Source organism: Myotis daubentonii, chromosome 19 (assembly GCF_963259705.1).
Source record: "Myotis daubentonii chromosome 19, mMyoDau2.1, whole genome shotgun sequence".
Taxonomy (NCBI): Eukaryota; Metazoa; Chordata; class Mammalia; order Chiroptera; family Vespertilionidae; genus Myotis; species Myotis daubentonii.
The window spans coordinates 5890920-5916557 of NC_081858.1; the positions used below are offsets into that span (position 1 = coordinate 5890920).

At 48.7% G+C, this 25638-nt stretch overlaps 1 protein-coding gene across 1 annotated transcript in view; it reads right to left on the reverse strand.

The window, feature by feature from the left end:
- Positions 1-7631: 7631 nt before the first annotated feature.
- The window catches only part of CCDC60 (coiled-coil domain containing 60), a 107365-nt gene continuing 89358 nt past the window's right edge, over positions 7632-25638 (reverse strand). The window contains exons 6-14 of the mRNA XM_059676716.1: positions 24526-24616; positions 21063-21294; positions 20465-20549; positions 17007-17078; positions 14154-14216; positions 13378-13500; positions 11289-11420; positions 9304-9493; positions 7632-7733 (exon numbers count right to left, since the gene is read on the reverse strand). Of these exons, the coding sequence (XP_059532699.1) occupies positions 7632-7733; positions 9304-9493; positions 11289-11420; positions 13378-13500; positions 14154-14216; positions 17007-17078; positions 20465-20549; positions 21063-21294; positions 24526-24616 (1090 nt within the window). The remainder of the gene's footprint in view (positions 7734-9303; positions 9494-11288; positions 11421-13377; positions 13501-14153; positions 14217-17006; positions 17079-20464; positions 20550-21062; positions 21295-24525; positions 24617-25638) is intronic.

Consider the following 25638-nt stretch of genomic DNA (forward strand, 5'->3'; position numbering starts at 1 on the left):
GAACGTAAGCTTTGTAATTGGACTAGATTGGTCCAAGTTTCTCCTAGCAACCCGTTTGCTGGGAGAGAAGCCAGAGAGGCCAGGAGGAGACAGGGGAAGGGTTAGTTAGGAAAGCGGCTGCCTGGAGCCATTTAGCCCAAGTTCAGGTAGCAAACCTCCCAGGACCTGCGAGCCTCACTGGGGCACAGAGAGCAACGCCCATTTCGCAGGCATGTCCCACGCTCTAGAACTGACATGGCAGAAAAGGCACTGGAAAGGCCGAACACAGACACGGAGAGCAGACCAGTGGTTGCCAGAGAAGGGGCGGGTGGGTTGCACGAAGGTGGCCATAACTTCTAGTTATAAGAAAAATAAGTCCTGGGAATATAATACACAGACGGCATGGTGACTTTCGCTCACAACACTATAGTGTATACAGCAGTCCCCCCCCCCCATCTGTTGTTTGCTTTCCACAGTTTCAGTTACCTCTAGTCAACCGCCATCTGAAATATTAAATGGAAGATTCGTACATTTTAAATTGTGAGCCATTCTGAGTAGCACAATGAGATCTTGCGCTGTCCCGCTCCATCTCGGCCTGGGATGTGAATCATCCCTTTGACAGCATGTCCGTATTGCAGATACTCCCTGCCTGCCCATTCGTCACTTAGTCGCCGTCTGGTTATCAGATCGACTATCTTGGTATCGCAGTGCTTGTGTTCAAGTAATTTTTCTTTTACTTAATAACAGTATCAAAGTATAAGAGCTGTGATACTGGCAATTTAGACATGCCAAAGAGAAGTGTAAACTTTATCATAGCATAGGTATGTATGTGTAGGGAAAAACAGAAAACGTAGGATTCAGTGCTATCTAGGGTTTCAGGCATACACTGGGGGTCTTGGAACGTATGCTCTGCAGATTAGAGGGGACTACTGCATTTTCAAGTTGCTGAGAGAGTAGATATTTTGTTTTATGTAAATCCTCATCTGAGGATATGTTTTCATTGATTTGAGAGAGAGGAAGGGAGAAAGAGAGACAGAGAGAGGGAGGGAGAAAGGGAGGGAGAGAAACATTGATGTGAGAAAGAAACATCAATTGGTGAGAGTAGATCTTAAAAACTCTTATCACAAAAAAAAATTTGTAAGTATATATGGTGACAGATGTTAACTAGACTTATTGTGGTGATCCTTTCAATCCTATATAATAAAAGCCTAATATGCAAATCAATCAAACCATGGAACAACCGGTTGCTGTGGTGCACACTGACCACCAGGGGGCAGATGCTCAATGCAGGAGCTTCCCCCTGGTGGTCAGTGTGCTCCCACAGGGGGAGCACCGCTCAGCCAGAAGCCAGGCTCAGGGCTGGTGAGTGCAGCAGCGGTGGCAGGAGCCTCTCCCGCCTCTGAGGCAGCACTAAGGAGCAGCAAGTAGGCAGGCGGTAAGGAGCGAGGGCTCCTGGACTGCGAGAGGGGTGTCTGACTGGTGACTTAGCCCTGCGGGGAGTGGGCCTAAGCCAGCAGTCGGACATCCCCCAAGGGGTCCCGGACTGCAAGAGGGTGCAGGCGGGCTGAGGGCCCCCTCCTCCCCAGAGTGCATGAATTTTCATGCACTGGGCCTCTAGTATATATATAATCATTATGCTATACACCTAAAACTAATGCAATGTTATATGTCAATTATGTCTCAATTTAAAAAAAACATTAAGAGTGGGGGAAAAAGCCCGGCCAGCTTGGCTCAGTGGTTGAGCATTGACCTATAAACCAAGAGGTCACTGGTTTGATTCCAGGTCAGGGCACATGCCCGAGTTGTGGGTTTGATTCCCAGTGGGGGGCATGCAGGAGGCAGCCAATCAATGGTTCTCTCTCATCATTGATATTTCTCTCTCTTCCTCTCCCTTCTTCCCTGAAATCAATAATAATATATATTTTAAAAAGTAGGGGAGGGGAAAGAGAAGAGGCGTTGTAGTTCCTTGGAATAAGAGTGGGGATGAGAAGTCAATGATGCCATTGTTAACCACTTCATACTGCAGAACCCTCCTCCCCATTGTGTTTGCTGGCTTGTCTGTTTGATACCAGACATGTGGCATTGTTGTCAGTAGAGACGGAGTGCAGGTTCCAGGGTCAGTCTACATCTACATTACTAGTCACGCTTAAGACATACTTAAAATACTTATAAATAGTTGAAGGGGAATATAGTCAATAAAACTGTGATAAGTTTGTAGGGTGACAGATGATTATTAGACTTAGCGTGGAGATCGTATATAAATGTCGAATCATTCTATTGTACACCCGAAACTAACACAACGTATCAACTCTACTTAAATAAAAAAGATAATTGTAAATATACATTCCAATATTTCCTCTCCCTAATGGAGCCTTGGGTGCCTCCCCGCCCACCCCCACCCCCCCCAACACACACACTTTGGAGACCATGGAGCTAAGACATTCACTTACCCAGCACCACTTTGCACGGTGGCAGATAACACGAGAATTGGCTCTGATGGCAGTCCCCACCTGACATTCACTTCATGCTCTTTTAAATCCAAATGGGCACTTTCACACCTGCTGCAAAGCTGAGTGATAAAACATCTGTGTTCTTGGTCTTTTTCTCTTGATTGATGAGGTGGGTTTAACGCGGGATTTTCTCTTAGCTTTTCCTGCATGATATACCTGGTGATGGTCTCTCCCACCAGCCCTGTGAGAGGACAGGCGCTTCCTCAGGGGCATCTGGAATTTGGCCATGGTTGGCCACCGATTCCTTTTCTCTCTCCTGTTGCATTAATTAAGAACAAAGGAGAAGGAAACCCACCCGAATCTGGCTTAAGCAGGAGAGGGAATTTGTTAGCTCCTGTAGCTAAGTAGTTTGAGGGTCTGGGTGTGTCCAGGTAGCTCAAAACGATGTCACGGAGATTTATCATCTCTCCGACTGCCTTTTCCAGCTTGGTTTTCCTCTGTTGGCAGTGTCTCTGTGAGTGGTGGTTCCCAGAAGCTCTAGGCTTATTTTATCCTTGAAGCAAACAATTCCAGAAGAATGCTTCTTGTTCTCATCAATTCCAACAGAAGCTCAGGGATGGGCTTTTATTGGGTTCCCTCGGGTGTCCATCTCCGAACCATTGGCTATGGTCAGGTAAATGTAATGCTTGGATTGGCCAGGTCTTGGTCACATGACCACATCTAGCACTGGGGCTGAAGCACTGTCCCATCACAATGAATGAGAATCCAGGGGAAGGGGCCGTACCTAAAGGGGAGGAGTGTGAAAGCATGAGCTACACCGGCCTTCCACACCTTTGAATGAGGACTTCCCTGATGGAGGCTCAACCACAGGGCTGGAACAGCAGAGCCTTCTGTCTGGTTGGCAGCTTTCTCCTTGCAATGCAATTGTGATGCTAACTATCCAGAGTTAGGTCAGATTTCACAGCTTAAGGGCACAGTCCCCAACAAGAATGCCCTAAGTAAGCGGTTCTCAACCTGTGGGTCGCGACCCCTTTGGGGCTCGAACGACTCTTTCACAGGAGTTGCCTAAGACCATCGGAAAACACATATATAATTACATATTGTTTTTGTGATGAATCACTATGCTTTAATTATGTTCAATTTGTAACAATGAAATTGGGGGTCACCACAACATGAGGAATTGTATTAAAGGGTTGTGGCATTAGGATGGTTGAGAACCACTGCCCTAAGTTAAGATAGCCTTAAGTTCAGGAGTCTCCAGGCCACCTACATTTCTGACCAACTGGCTCCAATTTGGGGGTTACCTGTAGCCCCTTGGTCCAATAATTCATTAGACAATTTAGGGGTTACCAATAGCCCCTTAGGTCCAATAATTCAATAGAACAACTCACAGAACCCAAGGCAGTGTGACACCTATGGTTACAATTTTATTATAAAGAGTGTAAATCAGTGGTTCTCAACCTTCTGGCCCTTTAAATACAGTTCCTCATGTTGTGACCCAACCATAAAATTATTTTCGTTGCTACTTCATAACTGTAATGTTGCTACTGTTATGAATCGTAATGTAAATATCTGATATGCAGGATGGTCTTAGGCGCCCTGTGAAAGGGTCGTTCGACCGCCAAAGGGGTCGAGACCCACAGGTTGAGAACCGCTGGTGTAAATAAAGACCATTGGAATGAAGAGTTACACAGGAAGAGGGCTGGGAGGGTTCCAAACTTTGAAGCTTCCATTTCCTCAAGATTATCACCCTTCTGGTGCGTCGTATATGGTTAGCAACCAGGGAAGCTCGCTGATGCTCCTGGCATTCAGAGTTTTTATTAGGGTTTCATTATGTGGGCGTGACTGATTGAATCATTAGCCCTGTGACTGAACTTGATCTCCCTTCTTTCCCTGACCTTCAGGAGGGACAAACTGACATCACATGACTCAGAGCACCAACCTTCTAATCACATGATTGATCTTTCTAGTATGGCTAGCCCCCAATCTAAAACTATCCAGGTGCCCACTGTAGTCACTTTATTAGCATAAATTCAGGTGTGGCCTGAGGGCCCCACCATGAATAACAAAGGTGCTTCTATTATTTGAAAACTTCCAAGGATTTAGAGGCTCTGTCCCAGGAATTGGGCATAAAAACCCAGACAATTTCTTTATTATAACTAGAGGTCTGATGCATGAAATTCGTGCGTGGGTAGGGTTCCTAGACCTGGCCAGCAATCAGGCCCATCAGGTTCCCCACCTCCCAGCCTCCCTGCTTCCTCCTTCCCTCACTCCCTCAGTGCCCCATGGGCCACTGCTAGTCATCTGCCATGTTCCGTGCCGCCCCCTGGTGGTCAGTACATGTCATAGCAAGTGATTGAACTCCCAGTTGAACTCCCTAGGGACAATTTGCATATTAGCCTTTTATTATATAGGATAGATAGTCTTCTATGCTGGATTCCAACTTCTTCCCAGGCTTGGATATTAACCACGGTCCCCTATTCTTCTCTGCTGCCACCACTTCTAGACCCAACATCAACTTCTGGCTGAGATTTCTAGCATCTTCCTCCCACAGCCTCATCAGAGGACCCTTCTGGGTCTCCTCCTGAACCCCACTGCTCCCTCTTTCCAGCCCCATTCTCTCTTCCTCCCAAAGCCGTAGCCTTGGAGGAGTCCACCTGTCTGTCCCGTCTCATTGGTAACATATGGGATGTAGATAATTTTGACTCAGCTAAGCTGGTACTTATCCCAGGAAGCTTTCTCTAGAGGACACTTTGGCTTATTTTCTTGTGGCTCATGTCTGAACTTCTTTCCTTTTTTTTGAGGAATCTTGCACTTTATGATATGAATCGTCCTCCTCTTATAAAAGTTGAAAAAGTCAGAATCTGCTTTCTCAGCTTTCATGCAGCTTGGATGTGGTCATGTGACTGAGGCTTTGGCAATCAGACCTTCATGTCCTCAGAGGTAGTGATGTAGAGACTCGGTGAAATGAGCCAGGATCAGATTTCATTGCATGTGTCTAAGGACAGTGTTGTGCCTTCCTCGACTTGCCAGGGTGGGGGGCCGGGGGGGGTGGCTTTCTGTGTGCTCCATCTTCACCACTTTGCCTGTCGCCACCTCCATCGTTATGACATGTATTGAGTCTTATTGTGAGTTGTATGCTTTACCCATGCTCTCGCATTGATTCCGTAGTGTTATACCCATTTTATTTTATTTTTAATATATTTTATTGATTTTTTACAGAGAGGAAGGGAGAGGAATAGTTAGAAACATTGATGAGAGAGAAATATCCATCATCTGCCTCCTGCACACCCACTACTGGGGATGTGCTCGCAACCAAAGTACATGCCCATTGACCGGAATTGAACCTGGGACCCTTCAGTCCACAGGCTGACGCTTTATCCAACGAGCCAAACAGGTTAGGGCTCTTATACCCATTTTAAAGATGAGGTATGTGGAAGTGAAGACACCTTCCAAAGTAATGTAGCTTGTGAGAGAGCACAGTTAGGATCTGGATTTTCCCAATCTGACACCAGAAACTTTTCTCTTAACCATCATGCTATAGGACCACTGTCCAAACCTCCTGCATAATCCTGGAGCATAGGGCCTACGTGTCTTTTTACACCTGTGGTCTCTCTCACATACTCAAGCTCAAGCAGATGACAAGGTCTCACCTGGCTCCAACACTCCATGACCATCATGAGCTGCCCTCCCACCTCCCACCCACCAAGTGGCACCCCTTCCTCCCTCAACTCCATTCACCCAGTTGCCACCTCAGGACTTGTTTCCCACTTAACAGGAGTCATTCTCCTCCTTCACACACCTATTCCCATGAACACCTTCAAGTCCACGTCAAGTGGAAAGTTTGTTCCAATAGTCAGCGTTTTGTTTTTTTCCATCTCTGTTTCGCTTTTGGGACTTTGGATGTGAATGTGCCTCATGAAGCGCCTTAGGATGGCTCATTGTCCTCCAACCTCCCCATTTTTTGGTGAGAAGAATTTTACATCTTTGGGAAGGTGTTGGCATAGTTAATTTTGCCATTTGGAAGATTTACATGGTTTAAAAAATGTATTATGACTGAATAACTGGCTCTGACCTCCACCAAAAGATGACCAATTTAAGTCCCAAGACAAAAGCCTCTAAAATAAGTATTTCTCCCTGCGGCTCTTCTTTGAGGCTGGGATCTGGGAGGTGATGTAGTGCCTCCCCCTAGTCCCTAATCTACTTTAGTCGTAGAAGAGCCTCTGTTTGAATAAACGTTCCTTGCCTACCCAAAGTAGGTCTTGTTGCTGCTGGTAATGCTTGCTGCCTGCCTTTTCAGTAGAAGGTTATATTTTGCAGGCAAGCATGATGGAAGCATAATACTAACATAAACCACTAGGTGGTGCTGCAGCTCTGAGAAATAGCCTTGGAAAGTGGCAAGCAGGAGGGTGGAGTAAGTCCTGTGATTTCAGCATCTCCCCTGTGCTAGACAGACAGACACCCATTCTAGACTTGGCTCTGCCACTTACTGCCTGTGTGACTGTTGGCAGATGACCTTAGGTTTTGGTGTCCTTCCTTGTGAAATGGCGATGATAACAAAGCCTACCTCAGAGGGATGTTCTGAGCGTCGCATATGATGCTGCTGGAGTATTATCTAATTTGCAAACTGCGGATTGCTGTGCAAATCGAAGTTAATATGGTGCCAGGAAGCCCTGACATTAGAGCGATCTCTTGGGAATGATTCCAAAAGCAAGATAGCTTTTGTGACCTCCTTGTCGCATGCAGTGAGGGCTGGGGGTCAGTAGGGGTAGGGAGGGAATGCAGAGGCAGCTGAACATGATTGTAAATGATATTATGAGGCCATAATATACCCAGCATGGAGCCCATTGAATAGCAAAAGCTCATTAGTATCTGAATACCACACCCAGATTCCAGCTCCAACTCTTCCCCAGCTAGACATCAAACATTCAGCTCAATTTTATTATCTGGAATTTGAGGATGCAGTGCAGGAATCTGGAGAAGGGAGTGGTAGAGTCAGGCTGGGCCAGTGAGGAACAGAGACTGGGAAGTTGGACTGGGGTGTGAGGGTAAGAGGAGTTACTTGGGAGTAGCTCCCTTTCTGTTGCCAGAAGTCAGTCTCCAGGTGGCCCTACTAGATGATGAGCATCCAGAACAGGCAGAAGCAGGAGCACAGTGTAGACTAGCCTCCTCCACCGGGAGAGCTGGCCGGCCCGGCCCACACTATGTCCGGGCAGTCTGGGGCCGGACGGGGATGCTGATCCGGTTCCGCAGCCAGTTGATGTAATCCTCTTGAGGCATGTGGATAATGTGTTCTCGCACAAACTGCAGGGCGAATACAGCGGCAGCCTCAGATTTGGTCTGAAAGCTAGATTCCTTGGCCTCCCCTCCCCCCAAGATCCTGAAATATTTGTGATTGAGGGTGGTGGTCCAGGATGCCTCCAACCATTCAGCCATTCGGAATGCCTGCAGCATCGTGCTGGGTGGTTCCTTCTAGAAAAAGATCCCTTTCTAGGGTCCTGGTTCAGCAGGCTCATTTTAAGCCTTTTCTGTTGACCCTGAGAAATTTAGGGAGATCAGGAAAACTCAGCTGTCTACATGTTTCTTTCTTTTCTATTCCTTGATATCTTTTTAAAAAGGTAATGTGCCCTTAAACTTATTTTGGTTCATAAACCCCTTTGAGAATTGATGACAGCTGTGGGCTTGCTTCCAGGAAAGGGTTAAGACACAGAATTAGTTTCAAATAGATTCTAGGATAAGACACCCACATCCAGGTTACTGGAAGTTCTGTGAGGTTCTCCCTGGGAGAGGAACATGCTGAGTTTCACTAGCTGGGGCCATGCACTCGCCTCGGAGAATGGGGGAGCCTCCACATCCCCCCTCCTCTTGCCCATTCGGAGATGGCCCCATAACTGGCAGGTTAAAGGTAGATCCCATAACTGGCAAGCGGAGGTTGGACAGTTGCTCTGGAGTTGGTTTTGGATTAGCAGCCTTTCCTGCAGGGCCCCTTGCTTGCTTTTACCCCCACTGACTGCCTGCAAGTTCCTCCAACAGTTGACGTTCTGCGCTGGGGTCTTTGCACGTGGTCTTCCCTCTGCCTGACCTGTCCATTCCCCTACTCTTCTTAGTGCTGTCGTTTCATCATTCAAGTCTTGGCTTAAAACTCACCTTCCCCAGTTGCTCTGATAGGCTAAGATAGGTCCTCTCTACCTTGACCTTGAATGAGTGCTCCTCAAACTTTAAAAAATCACCCAGGGACTCATTGAAATGCAGACTCTGAATTGGCAGATGTGGTTTGGCTAAGATTGTGCATTGCTGAGAAGCTCCCAGGCGAGGTCCATGCTGTTGGTTTGTGGGCCACAGTTTTAGTAGCCAGATCTAGAGGGCTCCTCGTTATGACCGCCAGGTATTTTATTCCCTTGTCCATTTATTTCTGTTTCTCCAGTTTCTCCGGGACGGGGGGGCGGGGGGCGGCATTTACAAAGAACATAATGTCCCCTGGAGTCGAACCACCAAGGTCATGTGACAACCCCTCTTCTACTAGATCAATGGTTGGCAAACTCATTAGTCAACAGAGCCAAATATCAACAGTACTTCTTCAAAATAGACTCGCCAGGCCGAAAACCAACTTCTGCGCATGGCCCACGAAGTTTCAGTCGCACTGTACGCGCGCCTGCACGTGGTATTTTGTGGAAGAGCCACACTCAAGGGGCCAAAGAGCCACATGTGGCTCGCGAGCCGCAGTTTGCCAACCACAGTTGATGATAAGCTCCCAGAAGGCAGAGATCTCTGTCCTTTACGTTGTGTTCCCAGCACTCACATGGTGCCTGGGTGTTGAGAGGTGGTGGGATGAGGGCCCCGGGCGCATGGGGAGGGGAAAGGATGTGGCAGTTACCTCAATAGCCACAGCGACGTCTGGGGAGCACAGTTCCCAGGTCCTCAGATCCTGTAGCACTTTCAGGAGGACGTGGGGCCTGATCCTCAGGTCCAGGTTTTCCCCGAACTTCTGCAGTTTTGCCAGGATCTTTTTGGCGGGGCGGAAATTCTTCAGATCTTCGGGGAGTTTGGACAGAAGATCAAAGTACCTTGGATTTCAAGAAGAGAGGGCACCTCAGGTCCTCCATCTCTCTCTGCCTGTCATGCGATGCCTCCAGGGCAGCATTAGTCTTTATCTGCGGGACTTTCCTCCACCCTAAATGTAAGGGGCCTGCAGATCGGGCACATCTTTAATTTTTAAGGGCAGTAAAAGCTGGAGCACGATCTGCATCTCATTAGAAAAACAAATTAGGGATATACTTTAAAGAGATGCATTTATTATTTTTCTAGAAAAGCTGGCAAGAAAAGAAAGGTAACTGAGGTTTTGAAGTGTCAGAGAGTTAATGGGGCCAGGGAGGACATGGACTCATCTGTGGGGTAGTCTCCAGAGTGCAGGAGGCTCTCACACACCAGCTGGAGGAGGAGGAGGAAAGACAGGGGTGTGGGGAGGAGGGGGGAAGAGGGGAGGGAGATAAAGAGGGGAGGAAGTGTGTGCATGTCCCATGTCTCTGTATGGCGAAGCCTGGCCACAGCTCTGTGTATTTCAGTGGGTTTTGTGAACCTTTCTGATGCCACTGTGGAGTACAAGGCTCCTTTGCTAATCCGTGGTGGAAGCAAGGTGGATTCTAGCCCCGAGGGGGGTCAGGTGTGATCAGGGTTTAAGAGGGTCTTTTTAAAAGAGGGCAGTGGTGGCATCTCTTTCAAAAGTCCCCCGCCCTGATATATAGGTATCCATTGTGGAAAAATTTTAAGAAGAAATTGATCACCGTACATTTTGGGCTCCTGTACGTCCTGTTATATATTTTATGATATATATTTATATATATTTATGCCTCTTTGTAAGCTCCCGTTCCACATTATTAAAATCATGGAAGGGATTCCGGGTACCTTTTTAGACTTTTCTCATCTTACTCTTAGAGCTTGATTTACTCGTCCTGCCAGGATTAGGTTCATAAAATCACAGTTCATCCAACTCCAATTCTGTGCTGTAGATGAGCATAGAGCAGTGATGGCGAACCTATGACACACGTGTCAGAGGTGACACGCGAGCTCATTTTTTTGGTTGATTTTTCTTTGTTAAATGGCATTTAAATATATAAAATAAATATCAAAAATATGTCTTTGTTTTACTGTGGTTGCAAATATCAAAAAATTTCTGTATGTGACACGGCACCAGAGTTAAGTTAGGGTTTTTCAAAATGCTGACACGCCGAGCTCAAAAGGTTCGCCATCACTGGCCTAGAGACTGGGGTCAGGCAGGGGTTTAAATCCTAACACTTCCTTGTTCGTACAGTGGGGATTGATGTGCACCCCTCAGCATTTTTGTGGGGGATACAATAGATAATATACGAACATTGCTCAGGGTGGTGTCCGCCATCCAGTCATCACTCAATTCCTGTGGCTTTTTGTTATACCTATCACCCCTGGGCACAGCGTTCCTGGGACATGCCTGCCTGGTTCTGTAGCTGTAAGGGGTTAAGTTACTTGGGGAACATAGTGATCACCCCGAAGACCTCTGACGCTGTGGAAGTTTTCAGGTTGGTTTGCCTCATCTGCCGCTCCCATAGGGCCGGTGAGTTGGTCCCTGTTTGCAAGTCTGAATCAAACAGAAGATAAACGTGGAGAACAGAGCTGGTCGGAGTGTCTGTGCTTCGGGAACTGAAGGGTTCTTGCCTGACTGCTCTGGAGACAGCCTGTTGGGGGGCCCTGTTGCTGGCCAAGGGCAGCTTTGGGGTGATGCCTCTCCATGATGGGAGAGCTAATGGGATCAAATGGGATTTTGTAACAGCGGCCCTCCCTTCACCCCCTTCAAGGACCGTCTTAGCCGGCTCTCAGGGTATTTACCAGTGGTCTGCAATTTCTTCTGCGTCCCCTTTTACCATGGACACTTTATGTCTCATTTTTGCTATGTCCTTTTGAAAATTCGAGACGAGGACAAAAGAATGGAACTTCTGGAGACCTCTCTCTTCCTGGCGCCTGCATCACAGGTTGTGTGAGAAAGAGGAAGAAGAGTTAGCGCCCTGCCTCCTCCAACCATCCTCGCTGCCCTTTGAGGTCGGACTCAGACACTTTTTCCTGCGTGAGGTTCTTAACCCTCCCAGCCACTATCGGATTTACGATCTGGCATTGGCTACAAGATGACACACCTCTCTCCAAGGTCCTGAAATGCTCTTTTCTTGCTACAGTCAGTAATTTTTTTTTTTTTAAAAATCAGCCTTCATTCTCTCCCTACTTTTGATTGTATTTGCACAGCTTTCTCATCTGTAAAATGAAGGATAATAATGGTTCCTAGCTCTCAGAGGCGAGGATTACAGACTACAATGTGTGTAAAGTGCTGAACTTGGTGCCTGCCAGTCACACAGTGGGCGTTTAACTCATGCTGTTTTCTCTCTTATCCACACTCCTTATCATTTTGTGCATAGGTCCTATCTCTCCAAAGAGACTTTATAAATATAACCATGCCATTCACCTTATATGCATTTGGGTAGCTTCCCATTTTACTCAGAATAAAGTCCTCTGAGTAACTTGCTCTCTGAGGCTCTGGATTCTTCAGCCCCTACAACATTTTCCAACTTTATCCCTACCCTTCCGATCTCTTCTCTCCCAGAATTTTATGCTTTGGCTCATGATCAGAGACTGAGATAAAGTTCAACCTCCACAGCTGAACTGGTAAGGCCTTTTATGATCTGGCCTCTGTTTTTCTCTGATGACCTTTTAGGCAACCACAACCAAGTCCCAGCCACACCTGGCTACTGGTAGTTCCTGACCCACTGGGCCCTCTAGCTTCTGGGACTTTGCTGTTCTTTCTCTGGAATTCCCTGCCTTCCTCCTTTTCCTGTGTGTCTCTCTGGGTTTGAATGCCACCTTTACTGCTTAACTCCTGGGTGGCCTTTGACAAGAGACATCTCTGAGCCCACTTTTCTCATCTACAAAATGGGTCTAATAATAGTACCTACCCCATAGGATTGTTGTGAGGACTTATTGTTGTGAGATAAATACACACAAGGCTCTTACACCATGACTGCTACACAGTAAGTGCCCTGGAAATATTACCTGACTTTATTAAGCTGAAAATAGTGTTTCCTCCAGGACGACCTTGCTGATTGCTGTTGCAGGCTAGGAAGGACGCCCTCTTCCCGTGTTCCCTTAGCCCCCTGCTCTCTTCCCTGTTGGCCCTCCTCACTCTGTGTGGTAATTGCCTGTTTACTTTTCTGTCTCCCTCATTAGAGTGGGGCTCCCAGAAGGCAGGAACCAATCGCCTCTAATCCCGTGGCCCAGAGCAGCCAGTCCATCCAGGCGGAGAGGGCAAAGGGTCACCATGCAACCTTTGTTGGATGGACAAGTTCATTGGAGTGAATGGTCACGGCGGTCAAGGAGTAGGCTGGGGTGGGAGGCAGTTACTGGGTTGTCGGAATAAAAAAGTTTCCAGTGGCCTCCTGGTGCTCTTAAAATCCAGTTCCAAGTTTTAATGATGACATTTGTGGCTGGCTCTGCATGATGCAGCCGTCACCTGCCGCTTCCCTGTCCTCTTCAAACTTTCTATGTCCCTTTCAGCGTCAGGACTTTGTATGCACCTTCCTGCTGCCTGGAATGTCCATCTATCCTCTCACCACCCCGCCAGCTCTTCCTTATCCTGAGTGAGGTCTTCCTGGATTACCTGACCTCAATTAAGTCCCCACGGTTTCTCCCTCTCTCAAAGCACCTGTCCTTTTCCTGTATAGCGATGATTATAATTTGTACCTATATGTTTATTAATTCAGTTAGTTTGTTTCTGCCCATATTTCCCAGGAGAGATGATAAGCTCTCTGAGGGCAGAGAGCGCATCCCTCCTGTACCCTGCTGTAGCCTCAGCACCAGCACACAGCATCGTGTGGGCACATAGTAGGTGTCAGAAGAATGTCCTTTGCGTGAGTGCATCTGCATGTGCCCTTACTTCATGAGGATTTCTATCTTGTCCTGCAGACAGAAGCCGGCCTCCTGGGCCACGTTGTAGAACTTGGCCCTCATGGTGGTACACACACTGGTCGTGCAGTGGATGAGGTCATGGTAGGTGCGGCTGTGGACACAGACAAGAGGGGTTTGGGGGATCAGGGCCAAGAGACAGACCCATGAGGCTGGCCTCTCTGAGACCCACAGTGCTTTGCAGCGGGGATTCCATGCACCCACCGGGGCTCTCCACCCGCCCCTGGAGCCTCCCCAGCATCACCGTGGATGTAGGAAGGACAGATCTTCCCGACAGTATCAGGCTGGTGGTGGCTGCCTCATGAAATGAGCCCACAGCGAGACATCTGGCCACTTGAGCCCAGCAATGTTAAGGACCTTGAGATGAGGATGGAATTTGGAGCTGGGAGATCCAGGTTCAAACTCCAGTGCCACACTTCTTAGCTGCGTGGGTTGGGCAGGACATTTCATGGGCCAGGTGCCAGTCTGCTTCTCTGTAGTATGGGATAATGTTGCCACCTCATAGGATTGCTTTTGAGGAATAAGCAAGATAGTGAATACGGGATGCTTTCCCCAGGGCCTGGCACAGGGGACGAATTTGATGCCATTGCTTGTGTTGCTTGGCATCTTGACCTTGAGCCCCTTGCCCTGGGAGCCCCTGGTCCTTCAGCCGTGTCTGGCTTCCGGGGGCCTGGCCCACACTGGGTTATTTCCCCGGGGAAGATGGAGGGTGTGGTCACCACAGTCCCTCTGGCCCACCTGGCTTACCTTTTGGACTTCTTCTGGATCGGTTGGCTGTGGGTTTCTCCACTTGTACTGCTGGACCTGTCACTGAAACACAGAGGGATGCTTTCAAGTTGCCTGGAGCCAGCTTTTTACGCGAAGGGACGTTTCGGGTCCCCTTGACACCTGCTGGCCTCCAGGATTCAGGTCAGGGACTGGTTCCAGTCACGACACAGGCTATCAAACTCAGTGCGTGTTTTCCCCACCTCTTTGCCTTTGCTCATCCCATACCCTGCCTGGAGCGTCCTTGTTTCTTCTCTCCCTACTCAACTCCCGCAGTGTTTCATGGTCTCCAGCAGGCTCTGCTTGCTCTGACTCCCCTGGTCCCACGTTGGCCGTCTGTCTGCCTGGTGGCAGGATGATGTATTTTCTGGATCCCAGTTTCTTTTGAATAAAATGGGTCTCCAACTTCAGGATAAGTTCATTGTGGACCCTTCCGTCCTCCCGTCTACACCCATGAGCTCTTAAGCTGGGGCCGAGGGCAGACTTGGTGAAGGGATGGTTGAGTCCTCCTCGTCATGTTGTCCTGGGTGTTCCTGACCTGAGACCGCCTCTTCATTTAAGGATTCTCTCCTCTAAATTGGTCCCTTGAACCGAATATCCTCTTCACTTGACTTTGGAGGCAGACAGAACTGGGTGCAGAGCCCAGCTCTGGTCTGTGGGCAAGCAACTCGCTCCGGAATGTCAGTTTCCTCATCTGTACCCAGTCAACTCCTCGTACCATTTTCCCCTTTTTTACGTGGGGGCTGGTTTAATTCTTTGAGTGGCTGCGTCTTCCTGTGACTTTGCCTGGCTGGGGCTCCTGGGGGGTGGGAGCAGCTCCCTTGCTCAAGCCCATCCCTCCTCTGTGCCTTCTCCCAGGTCCTCCTTTGGCGACCCAGGTCTTCAGCTCCAGGGTCTAGCACAGTGATGGCGAACCTATGACACGCATGTCAGAGGTGACACGTGAACTCATTTTTTTGGTTGATTTTTCTTTGTTAAATGGCATTTAAATATATAAAATAAATACCAAAAATATAAGTCTTTGCTTTACTATGGTTGCAAATATCAAAAAATTTCTATATGTGACACGGCACCAGAGTTAAGTTAGGGTTTTTCAAAATGCTGACACGCCGAGCTCAAAAGGTTCACCATCACTGGTCTAGTACCTTCTCTCTCAGCTTGTCTTCCTTTGTTTATTCCAAACGCCTCAAAAATGGACTTGACTGCTCTGTCTGTGTGGTTCTAGAGGGCAAGAATTTCTCATGTCCCTCTGATATGTGACTAATCCTTTCCTTTCGGCCTTGTGACCGCGGGGACTCCTTTAAGGAGGCAGGCCTGGCGTTCTCCCAGACCCCTCTCCATAGGAAAGGTCCTGGCCTTTTCTGCTTTTCCCAGAGGCTCATGGGACTGGGCCTAGAGGTCTTAGGCCTGGCAGGTGGTGGAGCAAATGCTCCACTCAACGAAGGCAGAGCCCCAGTAACAGTACCCAGAAGGCCCTGTGTAGGATTCCACCAGCTGCCTCAACCCTCCAGATGAATTATTTGGGGAAACGTGTTGGCTGTGACCTTCCTCTTGTAGATGACTTTCTTCTTTTCTAGCAGTGTTATTAGCTGTGACAAACAAAGAAACACACAGAAACACAAGCAACAAAAGATCCTTTCGCTTGCCTCGGTCTCCTTCCCCTTGTCTCTCACCGAGTTTCAGCCATCCTGGTCTTCGCTCAATGCCTCTAAGTTGCTCCCTGTCTCAGGCCCTTTGCACATGCTTTTCCCTCTGCTTGGAACACCATCCCCACCTTTCCCAGCCACTCAAGCATAACAAGCTCAAGCATGTTAAATGAGGCATGTGGCCCATCGCCACAACTTTGACATGCTTGTATAGTTCTGATCTCAGCTTAAATGTCAAAGTCCATCTTGGTTAAGACCCTGGTGCTCAACATTCAGCCATAGTCATGATTACAGGGCTGACTCTGGGGGGTTATTTGATAAATGCACGACTGTCCCGTTTATCAGATGGGACCAGCGATTCTTATCCATGGACAGGATGCAAAGAGTCCATAAATGCGGATGGAAAAAAAGTCACACCTTTATTTTAACTAGCCGTGCGCAGGAATGGAAATCACAGGCATTTGCACATCCTATGGCAATTGTGGAGGCTGTTTTGAAAAATCATTTACCCTCGACACTAATCCAAAATTACGGTCATTCCTAGAGCGGCCCCTTGGCCTTGTTACATGGTGCGTTTGCTGAAGAAGCTCACCGATTTACTACGTCCCAGATGCGGCTGTAATATCATAGTCCATCTATGATCTCAGTATAGATTTCTTTGTAAACCTTGGTGATTTATCACTTGCATCTGGAAGGATCCATAGGCTTCCTCCGACTGCTTCTGGCACAGAAAAGTGGCGACCACAGTCCAGACCATGAGATCCACGAGGACAGACTGCAGTTGTCTTGTTTGCTGCGGAATCCCCCCAAAACCTAGCACAGTTCCTGGCCCAGAGTGGGTTCAATGAATATTCTTGAGATGAATGAATGAGATGGGGCAGATCTCCCCTCTCCCATTATAACTCACCTGATTAAGAGGGAAGGACTAGCTCTGTAACACATCCTCCCTACTCCATCCCTCTGTTCTGGGGTCTGTGAACCGTGTGGCTACTTAGTATGCGGTTGTTGGGGAGAAATGCCTGGGTACTCAACCCGGGCAGGGAGTTGAGGGGATTATTTCTAGTGAAGGAGAAGAAAGCTGACCCTCCCTGCCCCCCATTCCATGGTCTGGTGAGGAGCCGCTGTACAATCGCCCCTGTCACTGAGGGGTGCCTCCTGACCACCTGCTGTGGGCCCCAGGCCTTCCTACCTGGATTTGAGGGTGGTCTGCATCTCTTTATAGGCAGAATCACTCTTGGTTTGCTTCAACATTGACGAGATACTGCAAAGCAAGAAGAATCTCTTAATGAGGCGCCAGACCTATGGTGCTCCTGAGGCGGGCATGGTCTGTGGGAGGACAAAGATTCTCTTTCTGGAGCAGGGCTCCTTAGACTACCGGGCACAGGAGTCACCTGGAGAGACTGCCAAGAATACGGATCCCTGGGCCATGCTCCCGGGGATTTGCATATATTAGGCCTGGAGCGGGGCCCTCCCCCGGAAGCTGCATTTAAAACCACACGTGTGCACACACAGACACATGCACCCTCACTTCTGATACGTACGTGCAGGGAGCACATTTGAAACCTGAGAGTTTGTCAGCATACTGTGATGTAATGCCACCGGAAGTGCTTATTAAAAAACATGGTTTCCGCCCAGCCAGCATGCCTCACTGGTTGAGTGTCGACCTATGAACCAGAAGATCATGGTTCGATTCCTGGTCAGGGCACATGCCCAGATTATGGGCTCGATCCTCAGTGTGGGGAGTGCAGGAGGCAGCTGATCAATGATTCTCTCTCATCATTGATGTTTCTGTCTCTCTCTACCTCTCCCCGAAATCAATAAAAACATATTTTTAAAAAATACGGTTTCCTCTGGAGATTCTGATCCAGTGGATCTGGGGTGAAGACCAGAAATTTGCATTTTTCACAAACATCCCAGCTGATTCTGATCTTTGGGGACCTTTGGAAAACACAGCTAGAGGAATTTAAGAAAAGGCTATCGTGCCCTGACTGGTTTGGCTCAGTGGATAGAGCGTCGGCCTGCGGACTGAAAGGTCCCAGGTTCGATTCCGGTCAAGGGCATGTACCTTGGTTGCGGTCACATCCCCAGTAGGGAGTGTGCAGGAGGCAGCTGATCGATGTTTCTCTCCCATTGATGTTTCCAACTCTCTATCCCTCTCCCTTCCTCTCTGTAAAATCAATAAAATATATTAAAAAAAAGAAGAAGAAAAAAAAGGCCGTCTTCCTGGACAATGTTATGATCTGAGTGAGTCTTCTTGCCTCCCAATTGATACAATGAAATCCTAGCCTCCCCCCCAAGTGATGGTTAGGAGTCAGGGCCTTTGGGAAGCCATGAGATTATGAGGGTGGGGCCCTCATGAATGGGATAGTGTCCTTCATAAGAGACCTAGGGAGCTAGCTTGTCCCTCTGCCATGTGAGGTCACAGTGAGAGGACAGCGGTCGGTGAGGCAGAGGGCCCTTACCGGACACCAGATCTGCCCGCACCTCGATCTTGGCTTTCCAGCCTCCAGACTGTGAGATAGAAATGTCTGTTGTTTATGAACCACTCAGTGCATGGCATTCTGTGATAACGGCCCAGATGGACTAAAGACAGAAGACAGAGGGCGCTCCGGCCTTGAGGCTGGGGCCTGGCTAGGTTGGAGCCCCCGGATTCCATGTCAGCCTTGATGGGAGCCAATTTGATGTCTAAAGTGAGGAGGGAATCCTGATTGTAGAGTGAGGAGAAGCCCTCACTGCCTGCGGCCCCGGGAGAGATGGGGAGATTGTCCTCCCGGAGGAAGGAGGAGGACGGGACATTTCAGTGGTTCTTGCTCTGCAGCCATAGTTATGTTATCATTAAAGCGGACACAGAGGCCACGTGATGAGTTTTGTGCGGACCAGATTCTTGTCTGGTTTTGTCTTTGGCGACCTTATGCAAGTCACTCACCACCATTCTTCTATGACTGTGAGGCGGAGCGGTGGTAATGGTTAATAAGTGTGTCTCGTCAAGGTGCAGCGAGGACGGTGGGACACCATGTGTGTGAAATAAAAGTCATGGCCATCACCACCAGCCCGAGCACCGCTGCCACCTGTTGCCTGCTTGCAGTATGCCAGGCACATGCTAATATGTGAAATGCATAAAAACGACTCATTGGAGTAGACATTACATCCATAACAACAATAATAACAATACTTTACCAGGCTGGTATCATTGAATTCTTACTGCAACCCTGTGGGATAGGTTGTCACTGAGCCTCATTTTACGGAATGGGAGTCAGGCTCAGAGCGGTGAAACAACTTGCTCAGCATCACACGGCAGTGAAATGATGAGGACGGAGATGAACCTTCGTCTGTTTGGTCCCAAGGCCAATGCTTTGATGCTGCCCGATCTCATTTGATTAGACGAGGAAACAGAGGTTTGGAGAAAGGCTGAGGGACTTGTTCCAGAGCCTCAGGGTTTGCACCCGTGCAGTCGACTCCAAGCCAGTGTTCGCACGAGGTTACGAGGAGTTCTTACAAAGGGAGGAGGGGCCTTGTAGAGCTAACGGTCATCGTTGTTGTCTCTCTTTAATGCTGAGGAACCAGGCAGACAGGGCCTTGGGGGCCAATGCTGCCTCTAAGCCCTGATGCGAATTGAGGCAGCAGCTGAGAAATTCATCATTGCAAGCAGAGGTGAAGGTGCTTGGTGAACGGTAATTACGGTGACAACAATAACCAATAAGTCATAGCCAGCATCTCAGGGGGCTGAAGGCGATGATGAACCTCTTCTGGTGCCTCATTTACTTTCAGCAAGTAATTTGCTTATTGGGAGGGATCTACACTTGGGAAGGGAACTCCAGCTCTAGCCCGCGTGCTCTCCGAGGCTTTCAGAGGCCAGAAGCTCCGTGGACAATGCTTCCCACCGGAAGGAAGACGCTTCAGGTTCAAGTCTGACCCTCTGAACCAACGCCGCTGGTCGCCGGCTTGAAACTTCCAGGATTCCTGTGACTCCTGGGATAGACACGAGACTCGGTGAGGCGGCCTCCAGGGTCCCAGGTAGGCGCATGCCTCTTCCCATCCATTTTTGCTGCATTTCAGTTCTTTGAAGGTGCATGGTCCCTTGACCAGGTTCGCATATGTGTATGTGTTGCCTAAGGTGTTCTCCCTTGCCACTCCCCAACTCTGCCTGCTAGCTCCTTTTCATGCTGCATTCAAAAATCTCGGCTTAATGTTTATTCTTGGAGGAACCTTCCCTGATCACCATTCCAGACAAGCTCAGATACCCGTATTATTTACTCTCACAGGTCTGAGCTTTCCTGCCAGAACACCACCCTCTGTAATTAGCACACAGCCCATACACTTTCTGAAATATTCACTAACAGAATGAACGAATAACCTTATAGAGAATGGTTTCTGGAATCAGAAAGTTCTGGATTCAAGTTGTGGTCTTACATTCATTCGCTGGGTGACCTCCAGCACGTTCCTTCACCTCTCTGAGCCGCATTCCCTTATTTGTAAAATAAAGATAATAGTACCTGCCTTGTAGGGTGCATGTCAGAACGTGGGGAGATGATACCCATGCGAAAAGCACAGAGCTCTGTGCTGTCGCAGAGAAAACGCTCAGGAACTGGGAATGTTACCGTTCTTACTCTGGTACCCTCTCTGTGCCCAGGGGTCGCGAGAACATACCTGGGTGCTGTTTTTTGCACCTCGGAATCCATCATGATCGTCCTCCGGGCCTCCTCCCGAACCATCTCCAGGAGCTTCTGCAGATCTGACGGGAACATGAGCGCTCACTGTCTGGAGGGCTCCCTTGAGACCGGACTGTGCAGGACAGGCCCCACCCCCAGCCTGATATCGCCTCTGCTTCTCGGGCTGGGGAGCTGCAGAGGGATTGGAGCGGGTCCAGAAGAGGTGGCCACGCACAGCGTTTTGGGAACTAAGTGATGTGTGGAGCTTTAGACACGACTTTCTGGTTACAGGTTTAAAGGATAATGTTCTGTGTAAACTGGGCTAAATGAAATGTATTGTTAACATTGTAAACAGAGACGCTGATGACCACCGGCTGTCTCCCACGGAGGAATAGCTCAGAGTCGCCCAGGTTAGAGGGTGTATTTCTGATCTCCACTGGGGTAAAGCGGAGGGTTCCAGGGGACAGAACAGGACCAGGGAACCCCTGTGTCTCTCTTCATCGAGTCGGGGCAGAAGTGGAGCAGGAGGAACTCTTGACATCTGGCTTCTAGGCAAAGCGTCAGGGCGGATCGGTCAGCTCTCAGGCAGGACTTACTGATGTGGAGGTCCTCGTCTGGCTTGGTGGAGGACGATTCCGTGTCCTCGATGTCCTTGTTGCCTGCTGGCTGGACAGTCACGCTCGGGGGCTCATCCGAGCCGGGGTTCACGGAGATCATGCTGCTCAGCGGGGAGGACCCTGCACTAGCCCGGGACAGGCTGAGTATGGAGCCTCGCCGGCTTGGTTTGCGGCTCGTGGCGCGCTGTGTAGGAGTTTTGAATTTCTTGATCTGAAGGAAAGAGGGAAGAGAGAGGGATTTTAGAAAGGGAGGAAGGCTTGGCCCGTGCGACTCAGCGGTTGAGCGTTGACCCATGAACCAGGAGGTCATGGCTGGATTCCCGGTCAGGGCATGTTCCCTCCTTGGATAAAGTAGGAGTGTGATACAGTGTCCTCTTTGTCTTGACATTGGCCAAGAGCTGGCTGGCCTGACAGAAAGCCCCTCTGCTCCCTGCCACCCTAGGAGAGAGGATGTCCAAGCTCAAGGATAACGCCTCTTGCTGTTTCCCCCTGGCACAAGGCGAGTTCCTGACTGTAGAAACCAGGTGTTTTTAGATCAACGTCATTTTTGAAGACTAGACAGGTTGTGTCCTGGGGGCAGCCTGGGGTCGTGCAGTGAGCACTGGACTCAGAGCCTGGGGACTTCAGGGGGACCTTGAGCAAGTCACTCGGCCTTGCCTCAGTTTCCTCATCTGTGAAACAAAGAGGAGGGACTGGGATGATCTGAGAAGAGCTTTTCATATCTTCCGTGGGTAGGATTTCATTTTGTGCTTCTGAAGTTGCCATTAATTAAAATTCAATTAATAATCCCAATCAGGAAATCCAAAGTGAAGGGCTGACACTCCTGATTAATTGAGAGTCGGGGAATGTGACAGGCAGGCTCAGCATCTCCCTTGCCCTTTATTGAGCTCACTCTCTCTGAATTGACTTTAACCCCAATGCTTCCTCTCTGTTGTTTGTATTCCACTCAAGAGCTGTGTTAGCTCTGACCGGTTTGGCTCAGTTGATAGAGCGTCGGCCTGCGGACTGAAGGGTCCCAGGTTCAATTCCAGTCAAGGGCATGTACCTTGGTTGTGGGCACATCCCCAGTGGGGAGTGTGCAGGAGGCAGCTGAATCGATGTTTTCCTCTCATCGATGTTTCTAACTCTCTGTCCCTCTCCCTTCCTCTCTGTAAAAAAATCAATAAAAAATACATATATTTTAAAGAAGAGCTGTGTTAACCAGCTGCTGTGTCACACCTCAGTAGGGACTGCAGGGATTCCTTATACTTCCTGAGAAGTAGGGGTTCCGCACTGATGGCTCATGGGGGAAACATGTTTAGCTGCCCAAGATTTTACAAATTGGGGAGATTTTTATAAAAAAACTGAGGCTATTGGTCTCTCTTAAAAATGAGAAGCCCTTGGCTTCCATCCTCACGTGGCGAAATGAGCTAATGCTGAGCAGAGGTTCTTCCTGTAGCTGGGCCGGAGGATTCCTGTTGGCCACAGACCTCACCCCCAGCTGTGCTTTCCTCAGCCTTGTTTATTTACTTAGTTTGCCAGGCTCTCATGCACGCTGCCGTCGCACCATAAGCTCTACACAGAGCGAAGAGCATCTCTGGCTGTGTGCGCTGACTACAGCCTCTCTCTCAGTGCTCATCAGACAGGTGGAGAAACCGAGGTCAGGAGAGAAGAAAGGACGTGTCCACTGCCACACAGCGAACTGAGTCCCGGGGTGGAGCGCGGTCTCCTGATTCCCAATTTTGCACTCCCCCACCCCCAGAGTGGACCACGTTGTGGCCTAGGGCTTGACCCACAGACTTGCCCCGGGGAATTCAATTTTGTGAGAGTTCACGTGTGGTGATTCATTCTCTCCTCCTCCAATTTCCCTTGTGTATGTTCCCGAAGGGTATTTGTTAAAGGTTTGTGGTTCCTGCTGCTTTTTCTGTGCAACTCTGGAGACAGATGCACACGCCATCTCCATAGCAACTTTCTGTGATAAAAACCAGCATTCTGACTTCTCAGAGCTATGAACACTCTGATGAAAGAGCAAGAAAATGTCGAGACTCTTTATGAGGACCAATTATAATCAGGTTACCATGGAGAATATGCATTCTGAGACTCAGCATTTCATAAACAGTGCTTAATAAACAGGCTAGGATTAACTCCTGGCTCTGCCGTTACCCAGCTGTGTGACCTCATGCAAGTCACTTAACCTCTCTGAGCCCCTATTTTCTGCTCTTCCATCTGGATCAGAATAGTGCCTCATGGGATTATTACGAGGACAGACTAGCTTCCTTAGCACAGAGCCTGGTCCATTGCAATGATGTTAAAAAGTGGCTTCTAAAAGTTGTATAGCCACAATAATGCTCAGCACTTGAACATTTTTTTAAAAATATATTTTTTATTGATTTCAGAGAGGAAGGGAGAGGGAGAGAGAGATAGAAACGTCAATAATGAGAGAGAACCATTGATGGGCTGCCTCCTGCATGCCCCCCACTGGGGATTGAGCCCACAACCTGGCATGTGCCCCTGACCGGAATCAAACCCGGGACCCTTGAGTCCGCAGGCCGATGCTCTATCCACTGAGCCAAACCGGTTAGGGCGGCACTTGAACATTTTCAAGGTGAGTGTGTGTATTGCTTCCTGGGATCCTTTACTAATGGGAAGTAGACAGGGATGAGCATCATACCCATTTTGCAGGTGAAAGGAAAGGTTCAGCAAACCCTCTAGTTGTATGCTCTCTCAACGACCTTTACATACCTAGTACCATCTGTCATTATTATTGTTTTGGTGCTTTGTTGAGTGGATGAGTTTGGGAGATTTTGGGGTTAAGATTAGTTTTTGGTGAAAAGAACAGACCTCTTGATATTCTCTTAATAAACACATGTTCTGGTTTATAGAAAACCCTGTCTGTTGAATCATTCACTTATTTTCTGTGTGTGTGTGTGTGTGTGTGTGTGTGTGTGTGTTAGAGATAGAGAAGGAAGAGAGAGAGAGAGAGAGAGCTGACTATTATTGAGTGAGTCCATTTCCTTCTGGTGACACCCTATTGAGCAGCGCCATGGCCACCCCTTCCCTTCTCTGTGATATGGTGTCCAGCCAAATGTCATTTCTCCTCTAATCTCCAGATGACTATCTAGGCAGCGGTTCTCAACCTGTGGGTCGCGACCCTTTTGGCAGTCAAACAACCCTTTCACAGGGGTCGCCTAAGACCATCCTGCATATTAGATATTTACATTACTATTCATAACAGTAGCAACATTACAGTTATGAAGTAGCAACGAAAATAATTTTATGGTTGGGTCACAACATGAGGAACTGTATTTAAGGTTGAGAACCAATGAATGTGGTTCTGACTTTCCCTCACTCAGAGAACCAGCTAGAAGAGAAGAACCCAGTGAGAGAGAAGACTGGAGAGAATGCCTCCAGCACAAGGAGGGGCTGGTCACCAGATGGCAGAGTCGCACGCGCCGTCTGTTACCTTGGGTGCCGTGAGGAAGTGCTCCCACCGCTGTACCATGGACTTGTCCTTAATGACTTTCTTTATTGTGCTCTTGCTTCCACCTGGGTCCCTAAGTGAGAAACAGAAACAGCTTAGTGAGTTTTCCAGTTCCAGAGTCTCGGTTTATTTTTTTTTAAATATATTTTATTGATTTTTTACAGAGAGGAAGGGAGAGGGATAGAGAGTTAGAAACATCAATGAGAGAGAAGCATCGATCAGCTGCCTCCTGCACACCCCCTACTGGGGATGTGCCAGCAACCAAGGTACATGCCCTTGACCGGAATTGAACCCGGGACTCTTCATCTGCAGGCCCACGCTCTATCCACTGAGCAAAACCGGCTAGGGCGAGTCTCGGTTTATTATGAGTTCTTTTAAGAAATGCAGTGAACAGATGATGATTGGTGGTTGGTCTCAGTGATTATCCCCACCCACCCTGCCCCCTCCATCCTGTACTTGTGAAGAAGTGGGAGGGACAGTTCTCCATAACTGGTCTTGCGAGTGAAAATCAAAGTTAGGGAATCTGCTGCTTACTCTATCCATCCATCCATCCATCCATCCATCCATCCATCCATCCATCCAGTCCATCTAGTCCATTCCATCCAGTCCATTCAATCCATCCATCCATCCATCCATCCACCCACTCACCCACCCACTCACCCACCCATCCCTCCAATCCATCCATCCAGTCCATTCCATCCAGTCCATTCAATCCATCCACCCACCCACCCATCCCTCCAATCCATCCATCTAGTCCATCCAACCCATTCCATTCATCCAATCTATCCATTCCGTTCATCCAATCCATCCATCCATCCATCCATCCATCCATCCATCCACCCACCCATCTCTTTCTCTATTCCTCTTTTCTCTGCAGAAAGGACTTTAGATGGCTGGGATCCTTTCAGTCATTTGGCTGGCTGTCACCTGGCGTAGACGAGGGCCTTGAGGGAATGAGATGGTTAGACCAGTTTGATGGGGAGAGGCACTGACAGAGGTCTAGAGTTATCAGGGGCTGCAGAGGGCCAGTGGTGGGAGGAGAAGCTCAGATATTGGAGGCAAAAGGTGATCAAGACCAACCTTACTTAAGACTGG